Consider the following 20,916-nt stretch of genomic DNA (forward strand, 5'->3'; position numbering starts at 1 on the left):
TACAATAATAATATGAAGAATTCAATTTACAATGATAACAATGAATTGGAAATCAACAACTGCTATAGTATAATAGCTAACATTAAATAACCCCAGAATTTTGTTCCATATTTACCCCAAAATTAGTTTTAATACATATTGTAGTTCTTAATGGGCAGTGGTGGAAGAAGTATTCAGATTCTTTACTGTAAAATGACTAATACCACACTGTAAAAATTGAAAATAATACTTAAGTAAAGGTATGAACTGTAATTATCATCAGGAAAATATACTTAAAGTATTAAAAGTAAAAATACTTGATGCAGATAAACCCTCATATTTAAAAAAAAAAAAAGAAACAATCCTAATAGTTGTGTGTTTAATGGTCTCATCATTTCCTCTGTTCTTGTAGGCCGTTATATTGTTGGGTAGTTTCATTTATAATAAAAGATAGTATTTTATTAACTACATGTGTTTTGTGTGCAAAAATCTTAATTTGTAAAGTAACTAGTAACTAAAGCTGTCAGATGAATGTAGTGCAGTAAAAAGTACAATATTTCTCTCTGAAATGTAGCGGAAGAGAAGTAGAAAATGGCATGAAAAGAAAAGACTCAAGTACAAGTACCTCAAATTTGTACTTAAGTAGATGTACTTACATTCCACCACTGTTTACAAGACACTTTTAAGAAATTATTATTAAAGAAATGACAGAAGTGTAAAAAAAATAGTTGTATTGATTCAAATTGAAAATTGCAGCTCCCTTTGACTTACTACGATTAGACAGCCATGTCCTGGATGACGGAGACATGCACATTCTTCTGATTTTCACCTCTATTTGTCTTAGTCAGAGGGATAATGTGTCTAATGTGTGTTGAGCATTCTTATGTAGCAGCGTACTGTATCACTGCAGCCAGATTCAGCAGCTTAGTTTACCTCAACCACCCACTCATGTTTTGTAGCTATGTAATACATGCTGAACTATAGCTCAGCTTGCTATCACAGCTTAAAAAGGCATGTTAGCCAAAATGGCTTCCTAGTATGAAATACATTCTGTATTTCTTGACCTTTTACAACATGGTAGCAGAACCTTATTTTTACAGTCTATGAGCAGAACATAGTTTTAGGAGCCAGAGTTCACTGCTGAAGAAGTTCAACAAAATTGTTGTTGATGCTAACGCATTGCTAACATTGTTTTTTTTAACCTTTATTTATTCAGGGAACCTGAAGCTGCCCGGTACAACCACAGTCTGATCTCCACCATTGAGCAGTTTGGGGTTAAGGGCCTTGCTCAAGGGCACCTCAGTGGTGGTAATGAGGGAGGGACAAGTGCTGCTCTTTCACTTTCCCCACCCAGAATTTACCCTGTTGGTGTGGGGATTGAACCGACTACCTCCCGGTCACAAGCTCGCTTCTTTAACCTGTAGGCCACCACTGCACCTTTTGATTTTACTTTATTGTGGACTACTAGACCTTTATTTCTGATGTCTGACAACAAGTTTTGAAAAGATATTTTTTGAAATGAAAAGAAGAAGAATACAGCAGTTGACTGATGGGTGTTTCTGTAACCAACAACTAACCCTTTACCCTAACTTAAGCAACATGAATTGTGTGTTCTTGGAGGATCCATTACTTGTCGGGTTAAGCAGATCAAATATGATCAAATGTGGGCCTTTAAATGACGAATGTTTGAATGGTGCTATACAAATAAACCTGCCTTACCAAATATAGAATTCGCTCATAATTACTAAAAGCGAGCTGAAATATATACACAAGTAACAGTTAATACTACATGTTGTGTAGCTTTACAAAAGCAGCCATTGTTTAGATGTATAGAAGTATATTATAAAGGTATAAGCAAATTTCGTTTTCTATTCCGTGTGCTTCCTGAAGCAGCTACCTGTATAGTGCTTATAATGTTGCCTATATACAAGTCATTCTTCTAAACATAACCAATGAGAATAATACAGTTGGTAAATATTATTCATTAGTACAGTAATGGTTTCATTTTTTCCAGAATATGTCAGTTTGGTGCAGAGTGCTTGTTTCAGTGAGTTATCTAACAGTGAGGGAGCTGATTACCATCTAGTTGATATGCAGGGAGAATAGGTCTTTTATGACACATAATATTTACATAACAACTATCCACTGTACACACACACACACACACACACACACAGAGAGAGAGAGCAGAACAGAAATTGTTGCTAGAGCCTAGCGAGATATGACTCATAGAAACAGGAGATACAGTGTCTGAGTGTTTAGTTTTTTTACCCTGAGTCCGTCATCATTGTCGTCCTCATGTGCTGAACTGGAGGGAGATGGTGTTGCAGATTTACTTCCAGGAGGTGAAGGAGAACTATGGGTAACAGAGTTTCCACTGAGTCCCAGCTGCGATTGGTTGATGGTGGACAACTGACTTTGCTGGCTCATGCCTGATTGGCTCCTGGGTCCAAGCGCAGCTTCGATTGGCTGTTGGCTGCTGGTAAACCGAGAATCAGAGTTCACCATCTGCTGCATCTGTTGCAAAGACAACAAGTGATAATGACAGTTAGTATATGAAGGCAAAAATCAGGTTTCATGTGGCGTTTGATGACTTGATGGGTGTGTTTTTTTTTTTGCGACATCTACAAACATCTACAACAGCCTACGTTGTCCGATCAGAATCCGGTTTCAAGATATTTGATGCCATTACTTCATGTAGATCATGATAAAACAACTTGCACAGACATCTCATTTAATATAGGTTGAAGAAGCGTTATTGAAGAAATGTCAACAGAACATAGGCAGTAGCAAATGGGTTACATTCTAAATAAAATTGGCATTGAAAACCAAAGCTAAACTTTTTTTTCCCACTCTTGGGTAGGGCCGCACAATATATCATATTTTTTTTTTATCGTCATTGCAACCTCAACTGGTGCAATAAACACATCGCAAAAGGCTTGACATATTGCGGAAGACACTCTGATTTTTTTGTTTATCAGTAGAAAACTGCACTTTAAAATGTAACTGTCATTCTTTATTTAGTGCTGCTTTTTATATTCAATTCACTGTTCAATTTGTTCAATAAAAGAATGTTGGAAATAATTTTCTTTCATTCGTTTTAAATTCAACAAGCAGTTTGTTGTATTTTAGCAGAATACTGAAAGCAGCAGAACTGATTACACTTTAAAATCAGTTTATTTATCGCAAGTAATATCGTGATATTCAACAACGTTATCACATATAGCATATTTTCCTCATATCGTGCAGCCCTACTCTTGGGTCCTTCTTGGTCCACTTTAAAGCTACAACATGCACCTTTTTGTCTTGTGGCAGGGAATGTAAAGCTAGTCCTACTCTGTTGCTCAGGTTTTTAGTAAACACATGTCATTCATCTTGATGAGCTGTGTTGAAACAGCATCTAGCTGAGGCTAAGGTAACTGCCACCCATGAAACCACTAAAGCAATGTCAATATTCTGGTTTGACCCACTTTTAGCTTCACTAATCTTTATTTTCTGCTTTCTGCTATTGTTGTTATTGCCATGTCTTCTGCTTGTTTGAGAGCAATTACCAACCATTTTAAAGTCCTGCACCTGTAAGATCGTAGCTGGCTACCTGAGGGTACTTTTCAGTAAATTTAAATTGGCACAGAGATCCAGTTTAAAGCCCCTAAGTGTACAATATTTATCAATGATTCTGTACAAAATGGTACAGTGGCTGTAAACCAGTGAGAACATCACAGTGTAAGTTGGTTTTTATATGAGGGTCCTACCTACTATTCGGTGCCATTTCAGCCTGGTTTACTGTCTTTTAAGAAATCCATCATTTTATTATTTCATCTGAAGGAGGGCTTGTTAAACTGCAGTTTCATTTTTTGTGTGGAGAATAAAAAGGTTTCCTCAGATCAGGTCAATGCTGTACTGCACAGAATACACATTTGTTCAGAGTTAGAATTATAGCATTACTCACGGGAGTCGCATACAAAATATGATGTGTTTAATAGGGCTGTGCAATTAATCACATTTTAATCTTGATCACGATTTTGGCCCCCTACGATCACAAAAACAATGTAATTGAGAAAAACAATTATTTTGCACGTCACGTGTTGCAAGTAAACTCTTATTTTATCTTGTGTTTTGAGCGAGAAAAAAAGTTCAAACAGGAAAGTATTAAGGGGAATTTCATAGTTCAAGGTGTTGTCACTGTTAATTTGTTTCACTGTTTCTTAATAAATGCAACATCTTTCCAAAAGTCAATGAGTAATTGTGATTTCAATATTGACCAAAATAATTGTGATTATGATTTTTTCCCATAGTCGAGCAGCCCTAGTGCTTAATCAGACATGTTCACAATATAACAACTTTATGAGATGATATGTCCAATGAATTGACAGCTCGGTCCACTGCCCCCAAATGGGAAAATAAAATTAATCAACTTAATTTAAGTGTCAGTTTTGCCCTGAAATCAGGTTTGGATCTTGGATTCCATATTGGACTGAATAGAAGGTGTGCAAAAAAAAAACCTGTATCATGTTCATGTAGCAGAACTGGGCTCTGACACGGAGTCTTTCTTTGCTTGACAGGTTTTGTACAGTGTGCAGCAGTCCACGATTCACTAATAATGAAATGTGATAGTAACCGTGGCAACAGGCATTACAGGTGAGAGCGATCTGAGAGAAGACAGGATCAGAAGTCATTTTAACATCAATTCCCGCCCGTGTGTAAAAACATCAATAGAAATTCTAAACTCCATTCGCTACACTCGGCAGAAGTTGCTTCATAACTTTCTCTGGAGGAAACATTTGAGGAAACAGACGCAGACTGAATAGATACAAGCACTAGTTCATTTCCTTGTGCATCCATGTCCTCAATAATTTGTCAGAAAGCTGATGTACTGCGGGATATAAAGTGACCACACAGTTTTACTGTCACACCTGTGTCATGAATGCACGCACAATCCAAAACAAATGTTTCCAAGGGACAATGTGGGAAATCTTGAATAAATCTCATAAAATGTAATAAAATGTCAACACGCCTGAATCGATCTGTATACAATCAAGTGACAGACACTTTTAATGTCACATCAAAATGAATGTTAACATAACACAGTGTCTCTGCCACGAAGCAAGAAGCAACAACGCACCTATTTCTGTTTAAATTAGTTTGGGACAAATAGGAGAATGTTATTTCATGGTATATTTTGGCGTTTGATCCTTCCTTTTCATAAGCCCCTTCTGTCACCCACTGTGTAGAGTAGTTCAGTCTTGACTGCCATTGCCAAAATGAGAGCAGTCTCGCACTGAGTCAGCCATCAGTGATGTTCTGTCCATTTCTCAGGAAAACAAAAGCTAAACCAAAATTATATCTAACACCCTCAGCATGGGAACATTGACACCAAACGTCGCAAATATGAAGGGAGGGACACGGTTGATGATGTGTATTTAGAGTTTCCTCTTAGTAAGCATCAAATAATAGCGGATGTGGCATTACCTGACCGTATTTACCGGCAGCAGCCTCTGAATACTGCTGTGGTATTTAGATGGAACACCGAGTGACATTTCTCTAACATGGGAAGATGTTTCAGATTGACGTATGCGCTGGTAGAAATGCTGAAAAATAATAACTGTGGTTCGGCAATGGTTGGGTTGGGACTTCAATAAATGTCATACTAGTCAACAGGCAAAATATCCTACCGTCATAATTCTCCAGAGAGCTTTGACTCTTTTTTTAACAGCTCGCCTCACGCACATAAAACTGTTATATAATAAGTTACGTTGTTTGACGACCTGAGGACCAAGCTGACCTATTGACGATGAATTTATTTGAATGAAAAATACTTCAAAACAATCAAAAAATTTTGTCTTTTTACCAAAACGCATTTAGTTTTTGAAAATATGTTTTCTCAGATTAACCCTGGCGTTGTTTTCCCGTCGAAAATGCAACTTTTCTTTTTTCTGGTTCAAATTTTAAATTGATTTTTTTTTTTTTACATTTTGGTCTGTTTGGTTTGGACACTTATGTCGTTTTGCTCCGATGTTTTTGTCACTTTTTTCGGTGTTTTTGTTGATTTTTTCTGTGCTTTTTTATGATTTTTTTTTCACGCTTTTTGTCACTTTTTTCAACATTCTTTTATCAATTTTCTTTCAAATGCTATAAAATTGAATAAAACACCCAAATTCAATGAAAGTAGTAAACTGATCATTTATTTTACTTGTGAAGAGTGTTGTATGGAACCATCCATGTTATTTCTTTTGACAATTTGGTTGAAAGAAATCCAAATTTCTGATATAGAAACTTTTTGAAAATGGGTAAAAAATTGACCTGAGGACACCAGGAGGGTTAAAATGTAATGACTGAAAATTCTTATAAGTGACTACATTATATTTTATATTATTATAATAACTGTATGTAATATATGATCAAACTGTCAGATTGGTACGTTAAATAATTTAAAAAATCTTAACTTAACTTAAAATGCACTAAAGAAAAATGCGGAGTTAGAAATGTAAGAAATGGAAAGGAGGTTTTTCCGTTGTAGTGTTCAGCGGTTTAGGTAACAGCATCACAATGTTGAGAGGAACAGGAGGTCACAAGGTCAAAAAACAACATCTAGGTGCCAACGTTGACATTATTGCAATTTAAAAACACTTCTGGGACTAAAAGCATCACTAGTGGAAACAAATATTTATCAGATTTTCCTTTGAGGGGGGGAAAAACTTTTCTGACAATGGCCGAAGAGAAAAACAGAGGGGGAACCCCTGAGGAAAGCAGGGCGAGTAATGATGACTAACTCATGTCTCGAGAAGGAAAAAAGTTTTGGCACACACAGGCTGCTCGCATCTTCACATAGGTTTGGTTGATGACAGGATTTCAATATAAAAAGTACAGCGGTAAAATTCCGAATCTGTTCTTCATTTTAGACTGGAAAGTCTTTCTATTTTTTATTTCATGAATGAGTTTGCCCAGTTGTCGTGGAATTGTAGATGTTAACATTTCCATTTGAGCGGTTATGTCTTGTTGTTGTTATGTTATAAGAATGATGCTGATCATGACTTTGGTGCCAACGCGGTTACTTGTGGTTACTATCCCTCCGACTCAGCAACGTGGAGAATTAAGAAACAATGTATTTATTTTCTTAAATAAAACTATAATACAATCAAAATAGATTAAATAGATAGATAGATTCAAACTTTGACATAACAAAACTATATTGATATTCAAGATCATTTTGTCTTTTGAAAAGATTTTTGGACACATCAGTCTAATAGACACAGATGTATAGGGAAATTGGGTCCAGGTTGATATTATAAATATTAGGACTAGGACTGGAGCTAACGATAATTTTCACAATTGATTAATCTGCTGATTATTTTCTCGGTTAATCATTTGGTCTGTAAAACACTTAACGCTATAGTTAAACATCAAGGGTTATTACAAACCAGGTAAGAAGAACAAAATTGCAGAGATGGCAGCCAAAAGTAAAAAAGAGCAGTGCCAAAATGCCTCTTCTTGAAATAATACACACACACACACACACACACACACACACACACACACACACACAGACTTGAATCTTTCTATTCCCCCCCCCTACCCAGATTAGGCTGAGCCAGACAGGGTTGCTAGGCAACCACCATTCATGGACTGGCAGTAAATGAATGTTAGTATGAGAATATAAAAGCGAGGTAGAGAGAAGGAGAGAGAGAAAAGGTAGAACTGAGACAGACAGATGGAAAATAAGACCTTTCCTTCAGGCAACTAAAATAATTGTCTCCTCTGTTACACAGCTAACAAACAGGTTAGTCACACGCCAAGAGAACAACAGCTGGATTTAATGAAAATGTATTAAAAAACACGGTCTATGTTAGGGTGTTTTATAGTCTATCTAATTCAACCACAGTCTGGGCTTTCATGAGGTTTCAAATTGACACTTCATATTATAGCAGGTGGATGTAATATGGAGATGGAGACAACAGACAGAAAGATTGAAAAGATCAAGAGTGGGAGGTGGGAAGTTTCATTTTCAGTAAAATGGGAGAAATCTTTATTACAGATACTGACACATATATGCCTTTGTCACCCCACTGAATACTGAGATTATATGGCAGTTGAAGTAACTACAAGTCTATGAAGTTGACACTTTCATTTCTTTACTGTATGACACAGTCAGCCACATCTGAATGTCACAGCTAAAAGCAAGATTTTCACTTTACTGTGAAATGAAGACTTAAAATATGAGGAAAATGTCACATCGACCAGTTGCCATGATTCAAATAACACTGCCCCGGGGCAATAGTTCATTTCACACAGTTAAAGTGAATAAAAATATGAAAGAACATAGTTAAAATATATTAGCTAGCCGTCAGCTCAGATCTTAAGACTCACTGAGATCCTCGATCTTCTTCCAATAAGTAAAGTCAAAGTATCTTTGAGCAAGACAAAAAAAATGTTTAAGTATCAAGCACAATCCAAGGTGACTGTTCAAAGTGTGTAGTCCCAGTTAGGCAGCAGTAGCTTCAATTCATCTCAGTTTCAATGATTTCATTGACATTTTATGTTTTTTCAGTGATAAAAGTATCTAAACCTTCATACAGTGTTTCCCCTATAATTGTACTGGCCTGGGAACCCCCAACAGGCCAAGTTTTTTATGCCAAATATCTATTGTTTTTCCTCTATATGAATTCTGCTCCTCTATATGAAAACTTCAGCACTGCACTGTAATGAGTTCACGAACGAGGCAACTGTTTGTGTTCATGCATTAATTCATGTCTGTTAACAGCAGGGCAGTCGAGTGTGTTAACTCAACTGTTAAGCCAGTTAAAACATTGTCGGTTACAAACAGGCTCGATAGCGAACGACACGCTAACGCGATGAAGTATTCTGTGTTTTTACTGTAGCTGAGCTAGACCAGAGAATAATCAGTTACAACTGTTTGATGATGCTGTTTTGCCTTCGTTGTTCAAGTTTGCTGGAAGTGATGTAATGTAGCGTTTTATGTGGAGTGAGCCCTGCGCCGGACTTAAAAGGCCTTTTAAATGCTACATTGCTTGTAGCATTTAAAAAAAATAATCAATCAAACCGATTAGTTGAATCTTACAATTGCTGGCGATTCATTTAATAGTAGACAATTAATGGATTAATCTTTGCAGCTCTAATTGTTATTAATATGTGAGATCATTTATGAGCACTCACCACAGACAGTGTACTGGTCATTGGGCCGCCATCCGGACTGAATGTGCCACCATCTTGGTTCAACATAGCATTTCCATCTTGGCTACCAGGCATGCCAGGCAGATCCATGCCCTGCAGCTGGTAGGGGTGGTGTGGAGCAGAGCTGGAGGGGGGGTCCAGAGGGTGGTACGGCCCAGAGCGGGAATCGTGGGGGAGGTGGGGGGGCAGCATGTGGTCTGGCAGGGTGGGGGAGTGATGGGCGGGATGTTGAAGTCCTCATCGCCCAAACCTTGCACTGAGTATGACTAAAGAGAGACAAGATTGGAGAAAATACAATTAAAGACACCTGTTAAACTATACTTTTAAAAAAAAGTTTTTAATCGTATTCGCTACATGGTTGTTTTCCCTACTAACTTCACTGATGAGGGACAAAGTCAAGTTTCGGGAAGCTGACGTTTCCTGATAGAGCTTGAAAATCAATAAGATATACATAGGGGACTATAGGAGAACAAAGTGGCATGAAACATTACTGTCAGAGATAATAGATGGAAGAGATGGAAAAACTGCCCATAGCCAATCACCATTACCGCAGAAGGCTATACCCAGTCTGAACGACAGCTCTGTGTTGTGTCGTGTAGTCATTCTTCCTCAGCTCCTATCACAGACTAATTATCAATAATGATATTCTCAGACTTAAAAGAAAGAGCAAATACTCATTCAGCAACAGAACACAGTCATTTATATGTACAAGCTCCCTTTTGCCTAAGAGAATACACACAGGACAGATCTTTGTGCGTGGAAATGTATCAATGCTAATCTGACATGCAAAAAGAAAACCAGTAGCAGTGCCGTGTATGATAATTATTCTTAGAGCAAAGATGAGAGGGAGACATGGAGAGGGAAATGGAGTGAGAGAATCATGCAAGAGAAGAGTGAGAGATACGAGGGTGAAAAGAGAGAGGGGCAGTAATAGAGAAGCCCTCTCATACTAATCTGACAGAGGAGATCTTTTATAGAGACTGACAGCCTTTTCTGCTTGGCTAGCCACACCAGTCTCTCCCTCTCGTACTCTTTTGCTCTTCATCTCTCACCATCCTTCTCCTTCCTCCCCTCTTTTGCCCTCTCGCTCTCTTACTCTCATCCTCAATTTCTCTTTCATCCCTCTCACTCTTTCGTTCTCTCATACTCTTTTCTACTCTATCTCAAACCCATATGCGGTGTTGGGTTATGAGTTGCGTGACTTGAGAGCTGAGTGATGAGTCAGGAGTCAAGTTATGTTTTTTATCATTTCTATGCTGACTCTGTAATTAAAAGCCACTGTGCTAAACCACGATCGGAGTTCATATCTTCACCACTTTAAAATGAAATGTAGGAAACAGAAAATAGAAATGTGCAATATGGAAAATGATCACACCTTGCACCCTAACAACTAAAAATGCTTCCCATGATCTCCCATTCCATTGTTAATTCACAAGTATCTAATTCTAATCGGGCACCTGACTTGGGCAAACGTTTCCCCTCCTTCAGTGGTGCTGTAAAAGGCCACAATGGGAAGGAGACCAAGAGTGTCAGAGCTCCATTGTGTGTGTGTCTATCTTCACACACATCTACAACTAGAACCAGTTTCCTGCAATTTAATTAAAGAGCTTCACATCTTTCACCTACTGTATGCATACTGTAGGTAATCATTAGGGCTACAAGAGAACATACTATTACATCCTGAAGATGCTGTTGATGTAATACCTTGCAGCTGGATTCTCGCGATATCACATATGTAAATCCCTCCTGTCAGGCTTTAAGTAATGATTTTGTGTCCGAACAGCAGCGGACCGGACCAATCAGCGTCCAGTGAGGAGCTAGTGGCAGCTATGGGCGTGGTTTAGGTGTGTGTGACGGACGCGAATGTTTATTTAAAACAACAATGGCAAATTAACAGACAGATGGTTCATCCAATCACCTGTCAGGTATGTTTTGGAAGTGCCTGCCAGTTTCCAATGATGGCTTCTCAGATAGTTCTGTGTAACAAACCATCTGGCATGTCACGTTACTTGATGTAGTGGATCTCACAGATTATTTGTCAAGTTCTCTTCTCAAAGCGCTCTTCTCAGCCCTGGCCAACTCCAGTCATCTGAGCCAGTGGTGCTGTAATCAGATTCTAATCAGTCCCAAACATGTCTGAATCTTATAAGCTACTGAATACTTAATTGCGAAATGTAATCAATACTGAAATCTTAATGTTGAAATTGAAGTACCATTGAATGTATAGCTCTGAATGTACGTATGTGGTCTGAATTTCCATCTGGTCAATTCCAAGATGTTCAACTTCAAAAACATAATTTCCACTGTATATACAGTACGTTTTCAGTTCACAGATTCGCAAAGGCAGTTCAAGTACTTTATATTCAAAAACTATATCAGATTGCTAAAATTCAATCAGCTCCATACGGATAAAAAAAAATCCTGGTATTTAAGATTGAAGACTGACTGAAGAATCCGGGATACCAAGGATAAGCAATCGAGCCTGGATGGAATCGATCAGTTGCGCTTTTAAGATTCAAATCTCTATAGCCAATATTTGCTTCCATACGTTTACACATGTTTATGTGCTGCGATTCAACTATTATCTAATTACTAAAGGCACATGTGTGTACTACATATCACAATATTACTGTCTGATATATCACTAAAGGTCAGGTGTAAGTGAATTGTAAGTTTCTTTCTTTGCATTCTTGTTCAGTCACCCACCAAGGTCTTAAGTCCTATTCTGCAATCATGAATCCAGTAATTCAGTTTCTGTCTAGAGCCATCCAAAGTTATTTGTTTGACCCCTTTCTCCTACAACATGTGTTGTTCAGCCTGAACGCCCTGTCATGTGTATCCAACATTATTCATAGTACACTGTTTATCAGGTCCTGCCAAACCAACAAGTCCAACAGTTTGTTTCTTAGGCACAGTGTCCTGTTGGAGCTCAGAGCGCTGCATAAATTACACTGCTTGTCTGTTGTCTGTCTGTCTCTCTCCCTCCCTTGTCTACTCTCTCCATCATTTCTTCAAGTTCTGAATAAATTACTCCTCTCTCTTTTTCTCTGCTCTTCCATTCATGTCAGTACAATAGGCTGTTCCATGTGTACTGGGAGCGTCGAGAGAGACTAATGTAGTCAGGATTAAGTCCTTTCACGCATGTTGTGTTCACATTACACACTTCTCATAACTCCATGTTCAGGACTGTTTCATACAAGATGAAAAAAAAACGCATATGTCTGTTGGACATAAATAATGTGTGACCATCAGCTTCAGTTTCTATAGGAGGATGGTGATTAAATGTCTCCATTAGGGGTAGATAACTGATGTGAAGATATCATATAGTCATTAAATTAGATAGAATTGTCTAAAATGTATTTCTGTTTATTTGATGAACTGGTGCATTTTCTGGCCATATTTATGTACATAATGTATGCCAATCTGTTAATATTGACTTAATGAAGTGAAGAGTATAACTGGTATATTTAAATGCTCTGGATAAATTCTTATATGTGTTTGACCAAACCTCATTTTTGTTTTATGATCTTCTATCTGTGTCTGTTATATGGTGTTACTGTTGCATATTATCTACAACAGTAGTTGTGGATCTGATGATTTGAATATCTTGTAGAGTAATACTTCCGTCTACTTAAACAGCTGCAATTATTGCAATGTAAATCTTCTCTCTCTCTCTCTTCATCAGTACGGTCCCTCTTCTAGGAAGCAGACATTTTAAATAGATTATAAATGCTGATTAGCCTAAAAGACAGACATTCATTATTATTATAAAAGTAGCATTTGAGGGCTACATACAAACACACACAGAGACAAAGAGACTGAGATACATGGCAGGCAGCATGTGTTTGTATGTATGAAAATGCAGGAGAGAATGTGTGTGTGAGTATATGCAAGTGTGGGTTGCAGTTCACACATAGCGCTCCAGCGCCGATTTGCGAGACCCAAGCCAACAACGACTTGCCTCTGATCTGGGGCTTTTGTTGGGGAGCTCCTAAAACTGTTGGCGAGTGGAAAATAAGGGCTCACGTCCTGTGGCGGGTACTACGCATAGACAAAAAGAGTTAGAGTTGTTGGGACCACAGAAACACTATGTCTACTCGCGGTTGTAAAAAGGTGTTACAGCGTGATGCTTCTTTTACTTCACAAACAATCTTGCCGCGAGCACACAAAAGTTTCACTTCGGCCCATCATCAAGTTACTTACAGAATTAAAGTTAATTACAGCTGACATGACCTGCCACAAGAAACATTTGTCCAGTGGCGGTTAGCGCCGGCTATAAATGAGAAGCTGCTCTTTGTTAATTAGAAAGGGAGAGGAGAGACAATGGATTTGTTACTGTCAGAGCTTAGCAAATTTTGGTGTTAGAACAGAGCCAAATCACGATTGCACCCAAATCCATTCACATCACACACTAATTTTAACTCTCATATAGTGAGCTGCATACTTTGCCTTTTCTTTTTCTTTAAAGGTCCCATCACATGATGCTCTTTGGATGCTTTCATATAGGCCTTAGTGGTCCCCTAATACTGTATCTGAAGTCTCTTTCCCAAAATTCAGTCTTGGTGCAGAATTACAGCAACTAGAGCCAGTCACACAATGAGCTTTCCTTAGGATGTGCCATTTCTGTGTCTGTAGCTATTGAGGATGAGGGGGGAGGGGCAAGGTGGAGGGTCGGGGTGAGGCCTTGACCAACTGCCACTTTGCTCATTTAAAGGCCATTATGTCTCTCTCTCATGGGTGGGCCAAATTCTCTGGACAGGCAAAGCAGAGAAAGGGGAGGTAACCTTGCTCCTTATGACCTCATAAGGAGAAGATTCCAGATCGGCCCATCTGAGCTTTCATTTTCTCAAAGGCAGAGCAGGATACCCAGGGCTCGGTTTACACCTATCACCATTTCTAGCCACTGGGGGACCATAGGCAGGCTGGGAGAACTCTTATTAATGTTAAAAAACCTCATAAAGTGAAATTGTCATGCCATGGGATCTTTAAGACAAATAAAATCTTGTCAGGACTGCCTTCCTAGCCTCTTCAAAGTAATCACATGATGATGGGCACATGCCATTTAGAGCAGTGTGAACACACACACACACAAGTAGCAGTTATGAAATAAAAAACTGCATTTGTAACACTCATGTGTCAAGTGTCAACGCTAAAGAGTCTTTTTACTTTCATTCCCTATATATGGTGCACATCAGCTTGTTTACATCTGCAGGTCTAAACTGCTGCTACCTAAGTAAACCTTCCCTATACAGCAGGTGGTGCAGGTTGGACTAGAACTTCAAGTCCTGTTCTGTCACTGAACCTGCCATCTGGGGCATTTAATCAATGGCCTTTTTTTTAATTAAAAAAACAATACTGTTAGTGTAATTGCTACAGTTGTGAGCCCATTTAAGTTTTTATGTGTGAGTTTTAGTGTTATAAAATTAGGGGTGTCCCTGTCATATCGGATTTGTGATTTTTTTTTTTTTTTTTTTTGCACACTGATCCATATTCTCATTTGGGACATTGGCTTCCAGTTTTTGCTGCTTGCTTTTCCTTTCAGCCCTAATTCCATTTCCCCCCATTGTAGCAATCCACAGTCTGAAGGGAAACGAAAGGGAAGCGAAGGGACAATCAACGAGAGAGAGAGAGATAGAGAGAGAGAGGGAGGGAGAGAGAGAGAGAGAGAGAGAAATGCAAGCTGCAAACAGCTTGTTATATGTGCCTCCCCTGCTGATTTTGACAGAGAATCATTCATTAATTAAAAAAATATTTAGCGCTCTGCTAGTGCTACGTTTTTATGTGATAGCTCTAATTGATAAATGTATTTGAAAATAGGCTGTATAACGTGATTTATTGAGAGAAACCAAGCAATGATATGTAAAATCAGACATTGAACAACCCCATATTAAGGAATGCTCTTTGTTTATAATCACATTTTATCGCCACTGTGGCGATTCGACTGTGAGACTTGCAGTCTCCTCAGATTGAATCCTCAAATAGTTGACTATTCAAGCTCACCCCTATATAAAATCATCCTAAAGACAGTGTTGCCTGGATTGTAATGTGTCTGTGTGTGTGCATTTACCCAAGGCAGACGGTGTGTGTCAGGCATGTGTGTGTCTCTCCTCCAGTGCTGTGAGGGTGGGTTCATCTTGCTGAGAGGGTGAGGGGGCTGTGGCACACGAAACTGTGGGAAGAATAACAAAGACAAACAAAAGTTCAAATGGACGCAGAAGCCGGGAAGGTCAGAGGTCATTAAGAGGAGCAAGGACAAAGCGAGAGAGAGAGAGAGAGAGAGAAAGAGAGAGAGAGAGAGAGAGAGAGTGAGATTCTACACAAGCCCTTGCTCACACAGACGCATACAAACCTCCAACACACAGGTCAAAATGATATTTTATTTTTATAGTTGGGTAAAATTGCTTTTACTTTTACACCAACTAACAGCTGCAAGTGAATTGAATTGACAGAAATAAAGAGAGAGAGTCAGAGAGCTATTTAGAGAACAAAAGAGATAAGAGAGAGAGAGAGAGAGAGAGAGAGAGAGAGAGTCTGTAAATAAATTGCTTCCATCCACAGCTAATCCCTGATAAGAAAAGGTTACATTGAGTACTGTACAGCCACAATGGAAGAAGAAAGACAGACACATACAAACATCATAACCACACAAAACACTGGCAATAACAGGCTAATTAGTTTACACAGTTCATGTTTTATTTTAGTGTATGTTTTTCTTTAGGAAGATTTGTGGTGATCACATGTTCTTTTTTAACACCACCACCCTGCACATTTGTTAAGGTCTATACAGTCACACCTGGAAGCCTCCCAGTAACCACTGAGCAGCTCTATAAAGCTGGGCAGACACTATATTGATTAAAGGAATAGTTCAATATTTAGGAAATATGCTTATTCGCTTTCATGCCGAGAATTAGATGACAAGATCAATACTACTCTCATATCTGTCCATTAAATATGAATCTGGAGCCAGTAGCTGGTTAGCTTAGCATAAAGACTGGAAACCCAGACTGGGTTCTGTTCAGGCAACCAGCGGAGGCTCAAGAAATAGTCCAGCGTATCACTCCCCATTTAGTCTATATCCTCGACGTTCAACTTCCGGGATTGCTCTAGTGCCGCAGGAAATTCTGCCGGATGCATGTCTTTTCGCCGATGTCCATTACCTTCCGCTTTCTTTGTGTTGGAATTTTAAATTCCGGTGGATTTCCGAGGACTATGGTTACCTGCTCCTCAGATCTCTGCAGGGTAAATCCAGACAGCTAGCTAGACTATCTGTCCAATCTGAGTTTTCTGTTGCTCAACTAAAACAACCTTTTGAATGTACACATGTTCCACCAAAACAAATTCCTTCCTGAGGCTATTTTGCTTAGCTGGTTTAAAGGATACATATACTATATTCTCAGGCGGAAGAATATAGTACTTGGGCGGAATGATTTGCTTTGCAACAATCTGTCTGAGAATTTTTACATTTACAACATTTAACCCGATGAATGACTTTATATAAAATATGTTGGAGAGTTTCTGTGGGTTCCACTGTAGTTCCTGATTTAGTTTCATTAATGCAAATGTTTTGAATTCAACTCTGTAAAGCATGGAAATGGCAGAGTTATATTTTAGGTAATGAGCCTGGTGTGCTCAAATGGCTCTGGGTGTGCTGCTGTCATACAGTAAGCAGGATCGGTCCGCGTACAGTAAAAGGCAATGAGTTTGTGTTACCTTCTTTGACAGAAAATTCGATAAACAGAAATGTTGATTACACTTGAGTAAATAAACGATAAAACTGAGATAAGCGCTCCTATTCAAGTTTAGGTTCTGCTTTTCTATGGTTGTTTGGTAAATTGCTATTAAACACAGTCGAAGAGGATTTGAATTACCCCGATATATTGTTTCATCGAGCCTCTTCCTTTTAAAGTAATGTCGCCTCTCGTTCTCCCTGTTTCAGGGTAAGTTCAGTAATATCACACTGCTGCTCCATTAACAATTTAAAATATGACGAGAGTGAGGGTCAGACTGGACTAATACTGGTCACATTCATCACACCAACCTCTGACTTTATGAAAGCAATGGTACTTCAATAATAAAACCATAAATTATTATTCCACACACTCCCCATCGTCTTATGGCACAACACTATGAATAAAACATCAAATCATAGATTCCTATACCACACAATATTCTCTACATTGTGCTCTATGAATAATGTATCTCTAGTGCTGTTTCTTATTAATATGGCCTTTGCTTGGCGCTGAGGTAATTCTGTGCTAACAAACACATCTTACTCTCTAGAGGCTTCTCTAGGTTCTCTGGAAACTACACAGTAAATGCAGTTACACCCACAGCCATATAAAACAGCGTCTGCTGCATAGTGCTGTTCCGGGACTGTTGCTTAGTAATCTAAAAACAGCTGATCTTTAATACGTTGGTCATCGCACTGAGGTGACGTAACGCGACAGCTGTACATACACCATCAACTACCCTTACACATTGACTTCACTTTATGCAATGAACGCAATGTTCTCTAGTGGAAATTCCTATCCATGTATCCATTCTCTACACTTCTTGTTCTGTTTACAGAGTTTTCCCTACCATTATAAGGCTTAGGCACAGCACCCAGGCAGTTTTGGGCACCACCTAAGCCAAATGAATGTGAGCATCAGAACTAAATAACAATGACTTTTCGCAGATCTAATGATTGTAGTTGGTCCCCAGTGGACTTCTTTACAAAGCTTTGTCTTTAAGCTTTTTGTGTGTTATTTATTTATTATCTGCTCTAGCTTTTCCGATGTTTTAGACACAGATATGGTAATAATAATAGTCTGAATTGATGTGAAATTGCATTTTTTCTTTTATTGAAAACCGTAAAGTTTTATTGAGGGAGGACCCATAAACCCCCTGCCAAATAAATGCAAGTCTCTTCCACAAACCTGGGGAAAACATTGGTTAGCGTCTCAGCGGGATTAATCTGCACTTATTTGGCATCTGGGCGGTTAAAAAAAACAAAAACAAAAACTTTATTAGAAATACTCAGTTAAGTTACTTACCATTTTTCATTCAGTCAAAATGCAAGCTAGGGCTGAAAATAATGTTGTTTTTTAATTAGAAATTAATATTACAATCCTACAATTAACGTTTTAATTGTTAGCCATAGGCCATGCCGAACAAAAGTCTACCCAATTTTCTTAGTTTGATTAATATCCGTTGAGTTCAGTACAGAAGCAATGTTGGAATTAATGCAAATAAGGATGGTGAAGTCTGTAAGGAAGCCCAGCTGACTGTTTAAGTTCTAGGGGTTTGGGACCTAAGCAGTGACAGATCAGTGAATTTCTTTCTTTTAACTGTGCTGCAGTTTACATTGAAGAGACAGACTTAAAGCTGTAGTGGGTCTTAGTGATTCAGTGTCTGAACGGATCAGGGAGCAGATACTCATTTAAGTGCAATTTCCATGTAACTTTAGCTCCTGAGGACAGAGGAGACAGATCATCTATGTATTCAGAAAATCAGACAGTAAGTGGTTATTTCCACAGACTGCTTACTGACATAGTTACACACCCAAAGGGGGAATAAAGATTATATGTGCGTTTTGGAGAGAGGCAGATGCATTTACACTTTTTCACCATCTGGCGGGAATGCGTCTCGGATTTCAATCTGTCTTGAACGCTTCTTAGATGCATTTACTCTTAGCTTTGTGTAAATGGGGTCAGAGAGTCACAGTGATTTCTGACTGACATACTGGCAAGTTTTCAGTACAGGATTAGTGCTTAGAGCTTAATACATGAATAAATAATTAAAAAAAACAAACAGCACATAGTAACAAATAGTAAAGTTGTTTATCACATTAAGATCAAATTCAAATAATCTAATTTTCCCTATTTAAAATGTTTTATCATTCCTTGATCAAAAATAAACTATTTGTGCTACAATTAAGTGTAAATGAACAGAAACTAAAAGTGTACGTGACACAAGATACAATCAAAAACAATATTCAGCACTTAATGATTGCCATTTTTCAAGGCTTTAAAGGCAAATAATAGTAAATTGCTTTAAAACCAAACTAATTCTATGCAAAGATCCCAAATAAAGGAAATACTTTTAAAGCCAGAATTGCATTTAGTAAGTATCTCCTGCGGCAATCCACCCATACTGCTCAATAACCCTACACAGTACTGAAGGAGTTCTCTATTTGTGTAAGAAAAGAGAAAGCTTCAAGATAGAAAATCGTTGTAATGCTTTCTGTGCCTCAGGTTGAGTGCAGTAAGTGATATTGATTTGTGAAACAGGATGGGAGGAAAAGTTTGTTTGAGACAACCGGAAATCACTGTAAAGACTGAAATAGCTAAAGGTGAGCTCAAAGATACAGTGTGGCATGATCAAATGATCATATAGAAAGCATCAATAAAAATGTTCTGTAAAATAATATCATTAATGCACTGCACTGGAAATTCATCTGAACATGGGCATAATGGTAACGTTATTTCTCCTCTCTGATGTACTACTGATGTATCAGAAGGGCTCTTCATCAGAGCTCTGGGTTTGAATTAGCAATGCACCGATATGAAAATGTTGGCCAATACCGATAACCGATATTAACATTGCTGTTATATATACTCGATTTTTACTGATGTCAATATGATCTGTATAAAACATAATATATCATATTCTGTACATACTGCATATCTTCTTTTTTCACCATGAAAAACATCCAGTGTTTTTAAACACATTGCTTTGTCTTCAGCATGTAAATCCTGTGCTGCGTCACCAACGCCGCATGGCCAAAACCAAAAACAGACACACATCACCAGCCTCGCCCTGACAAACAACAGCAGCTAAACGGGAATAATCATCACATCGGAACGGTTTTGCTCACCAGAACGATGCCGATGTATAAAATAAATGACCAAAAGATTGCCCATATATTGTGCATCCCTAGTTTGAATGGCATTCCCAATTGTCAAGTACAATATACATAGTAATATATATCCACACAGCATTCTGGGATGGGAGAAAAACGTCCTTTGGTTTGTTGGCATGGCTTTAAACCAATCATAATCATCTTGGGCAGTGCTACGCGCCGCATGGAGCCCCGGTGCCGCTGCAAAATAGCCTCGGGAAGGAACTTGTTTTGGTGGAACATGTGTTGTTTTAGTCGTGCAACAGAAAACTCAGATTGGACAGATAGTCTAGCTAGCTGTCTGGATTTACCCTGCAGACATCTGAGGAGCAGTTAACCACAGTCCTCAGAAATCCACCGGAGTTTAAAATTCCAACACAAAGAAGGCGTAAGGTAAAGTAAAAGAGGGACATACGGCAGAATTTCTAGAATAGACTAGACTACAATAAGTCCAATAAAACCTATAATCACAATAGAAAGTAGTTTATTAATGCCTCAGAGATCACATCTAAGGTGTCTACTGACAGGTGATACAACATGGTTTGTCTCACTGTTTCTTTCAACAAATTCATTCATAAATATCACGTTTTGGTTTCTTTATTCGCACATATCCCAACAACAGAACAGCTGAGAGACACTTATACAGTCCTTTATTTACGGTGCTATCTTGCGCTACATCATTAATAAAGACCGAAACACACTTCTTCGGGCCAGGACAACAAGTCCGGGCTTCCTGAACGATAGCTGTCAATCAAGGTAGACAAAGGAGGTTTGTGGGTGGGATCGCCTTGAAAGTGACCAATCATAGGAGGGCCAGTGCCTCCCTTGGTTTCCGCCACCAAAATGTCAAAAGTCAGTTTCATTCG

At 38.4% G+C, this 20,916-nt stretch overlaps 1 protein-coding gene across 1 annotated transcript in view; it reads right to left on the reverse strand.

The window, feature by feature from the left end:
* The window catches only part of tox (thymocyte selection-associated high mobility group box), a 52,910-nt gene that overhangs the window by 12,171 nt on the left and 19,823 nt on the right, over positions 1–20,916 (reverse strand). The window contains 4 exon segments of the mRNA XM_028594349.1: positions 2,251–2,496; positions 9,151–9,374; positions 9,377–9,434; positions 15,236–15,337. Coding sequence (XP_028450150.1) covers positions 2,251–2,496; positions 9,151–9,374; positions 9,377–9,434; positions 15,236–15,337 — 630 coding nt within the window.

This window comes from Perca flavescens, chromosome 12, assembly GCF_004354835.1.
Source record: "Perca flavescens isolate YP-PL-M2 chromosome 12, PFLA_1.0, whole genome shotgun sequence".
Classification (NCBI taxonomy): domain Eukaryota; kingdom Metazoa; phylum Chordata; class Actinopteri; order Perciformes; family Percidae; genus Perca; species Perca flavescens.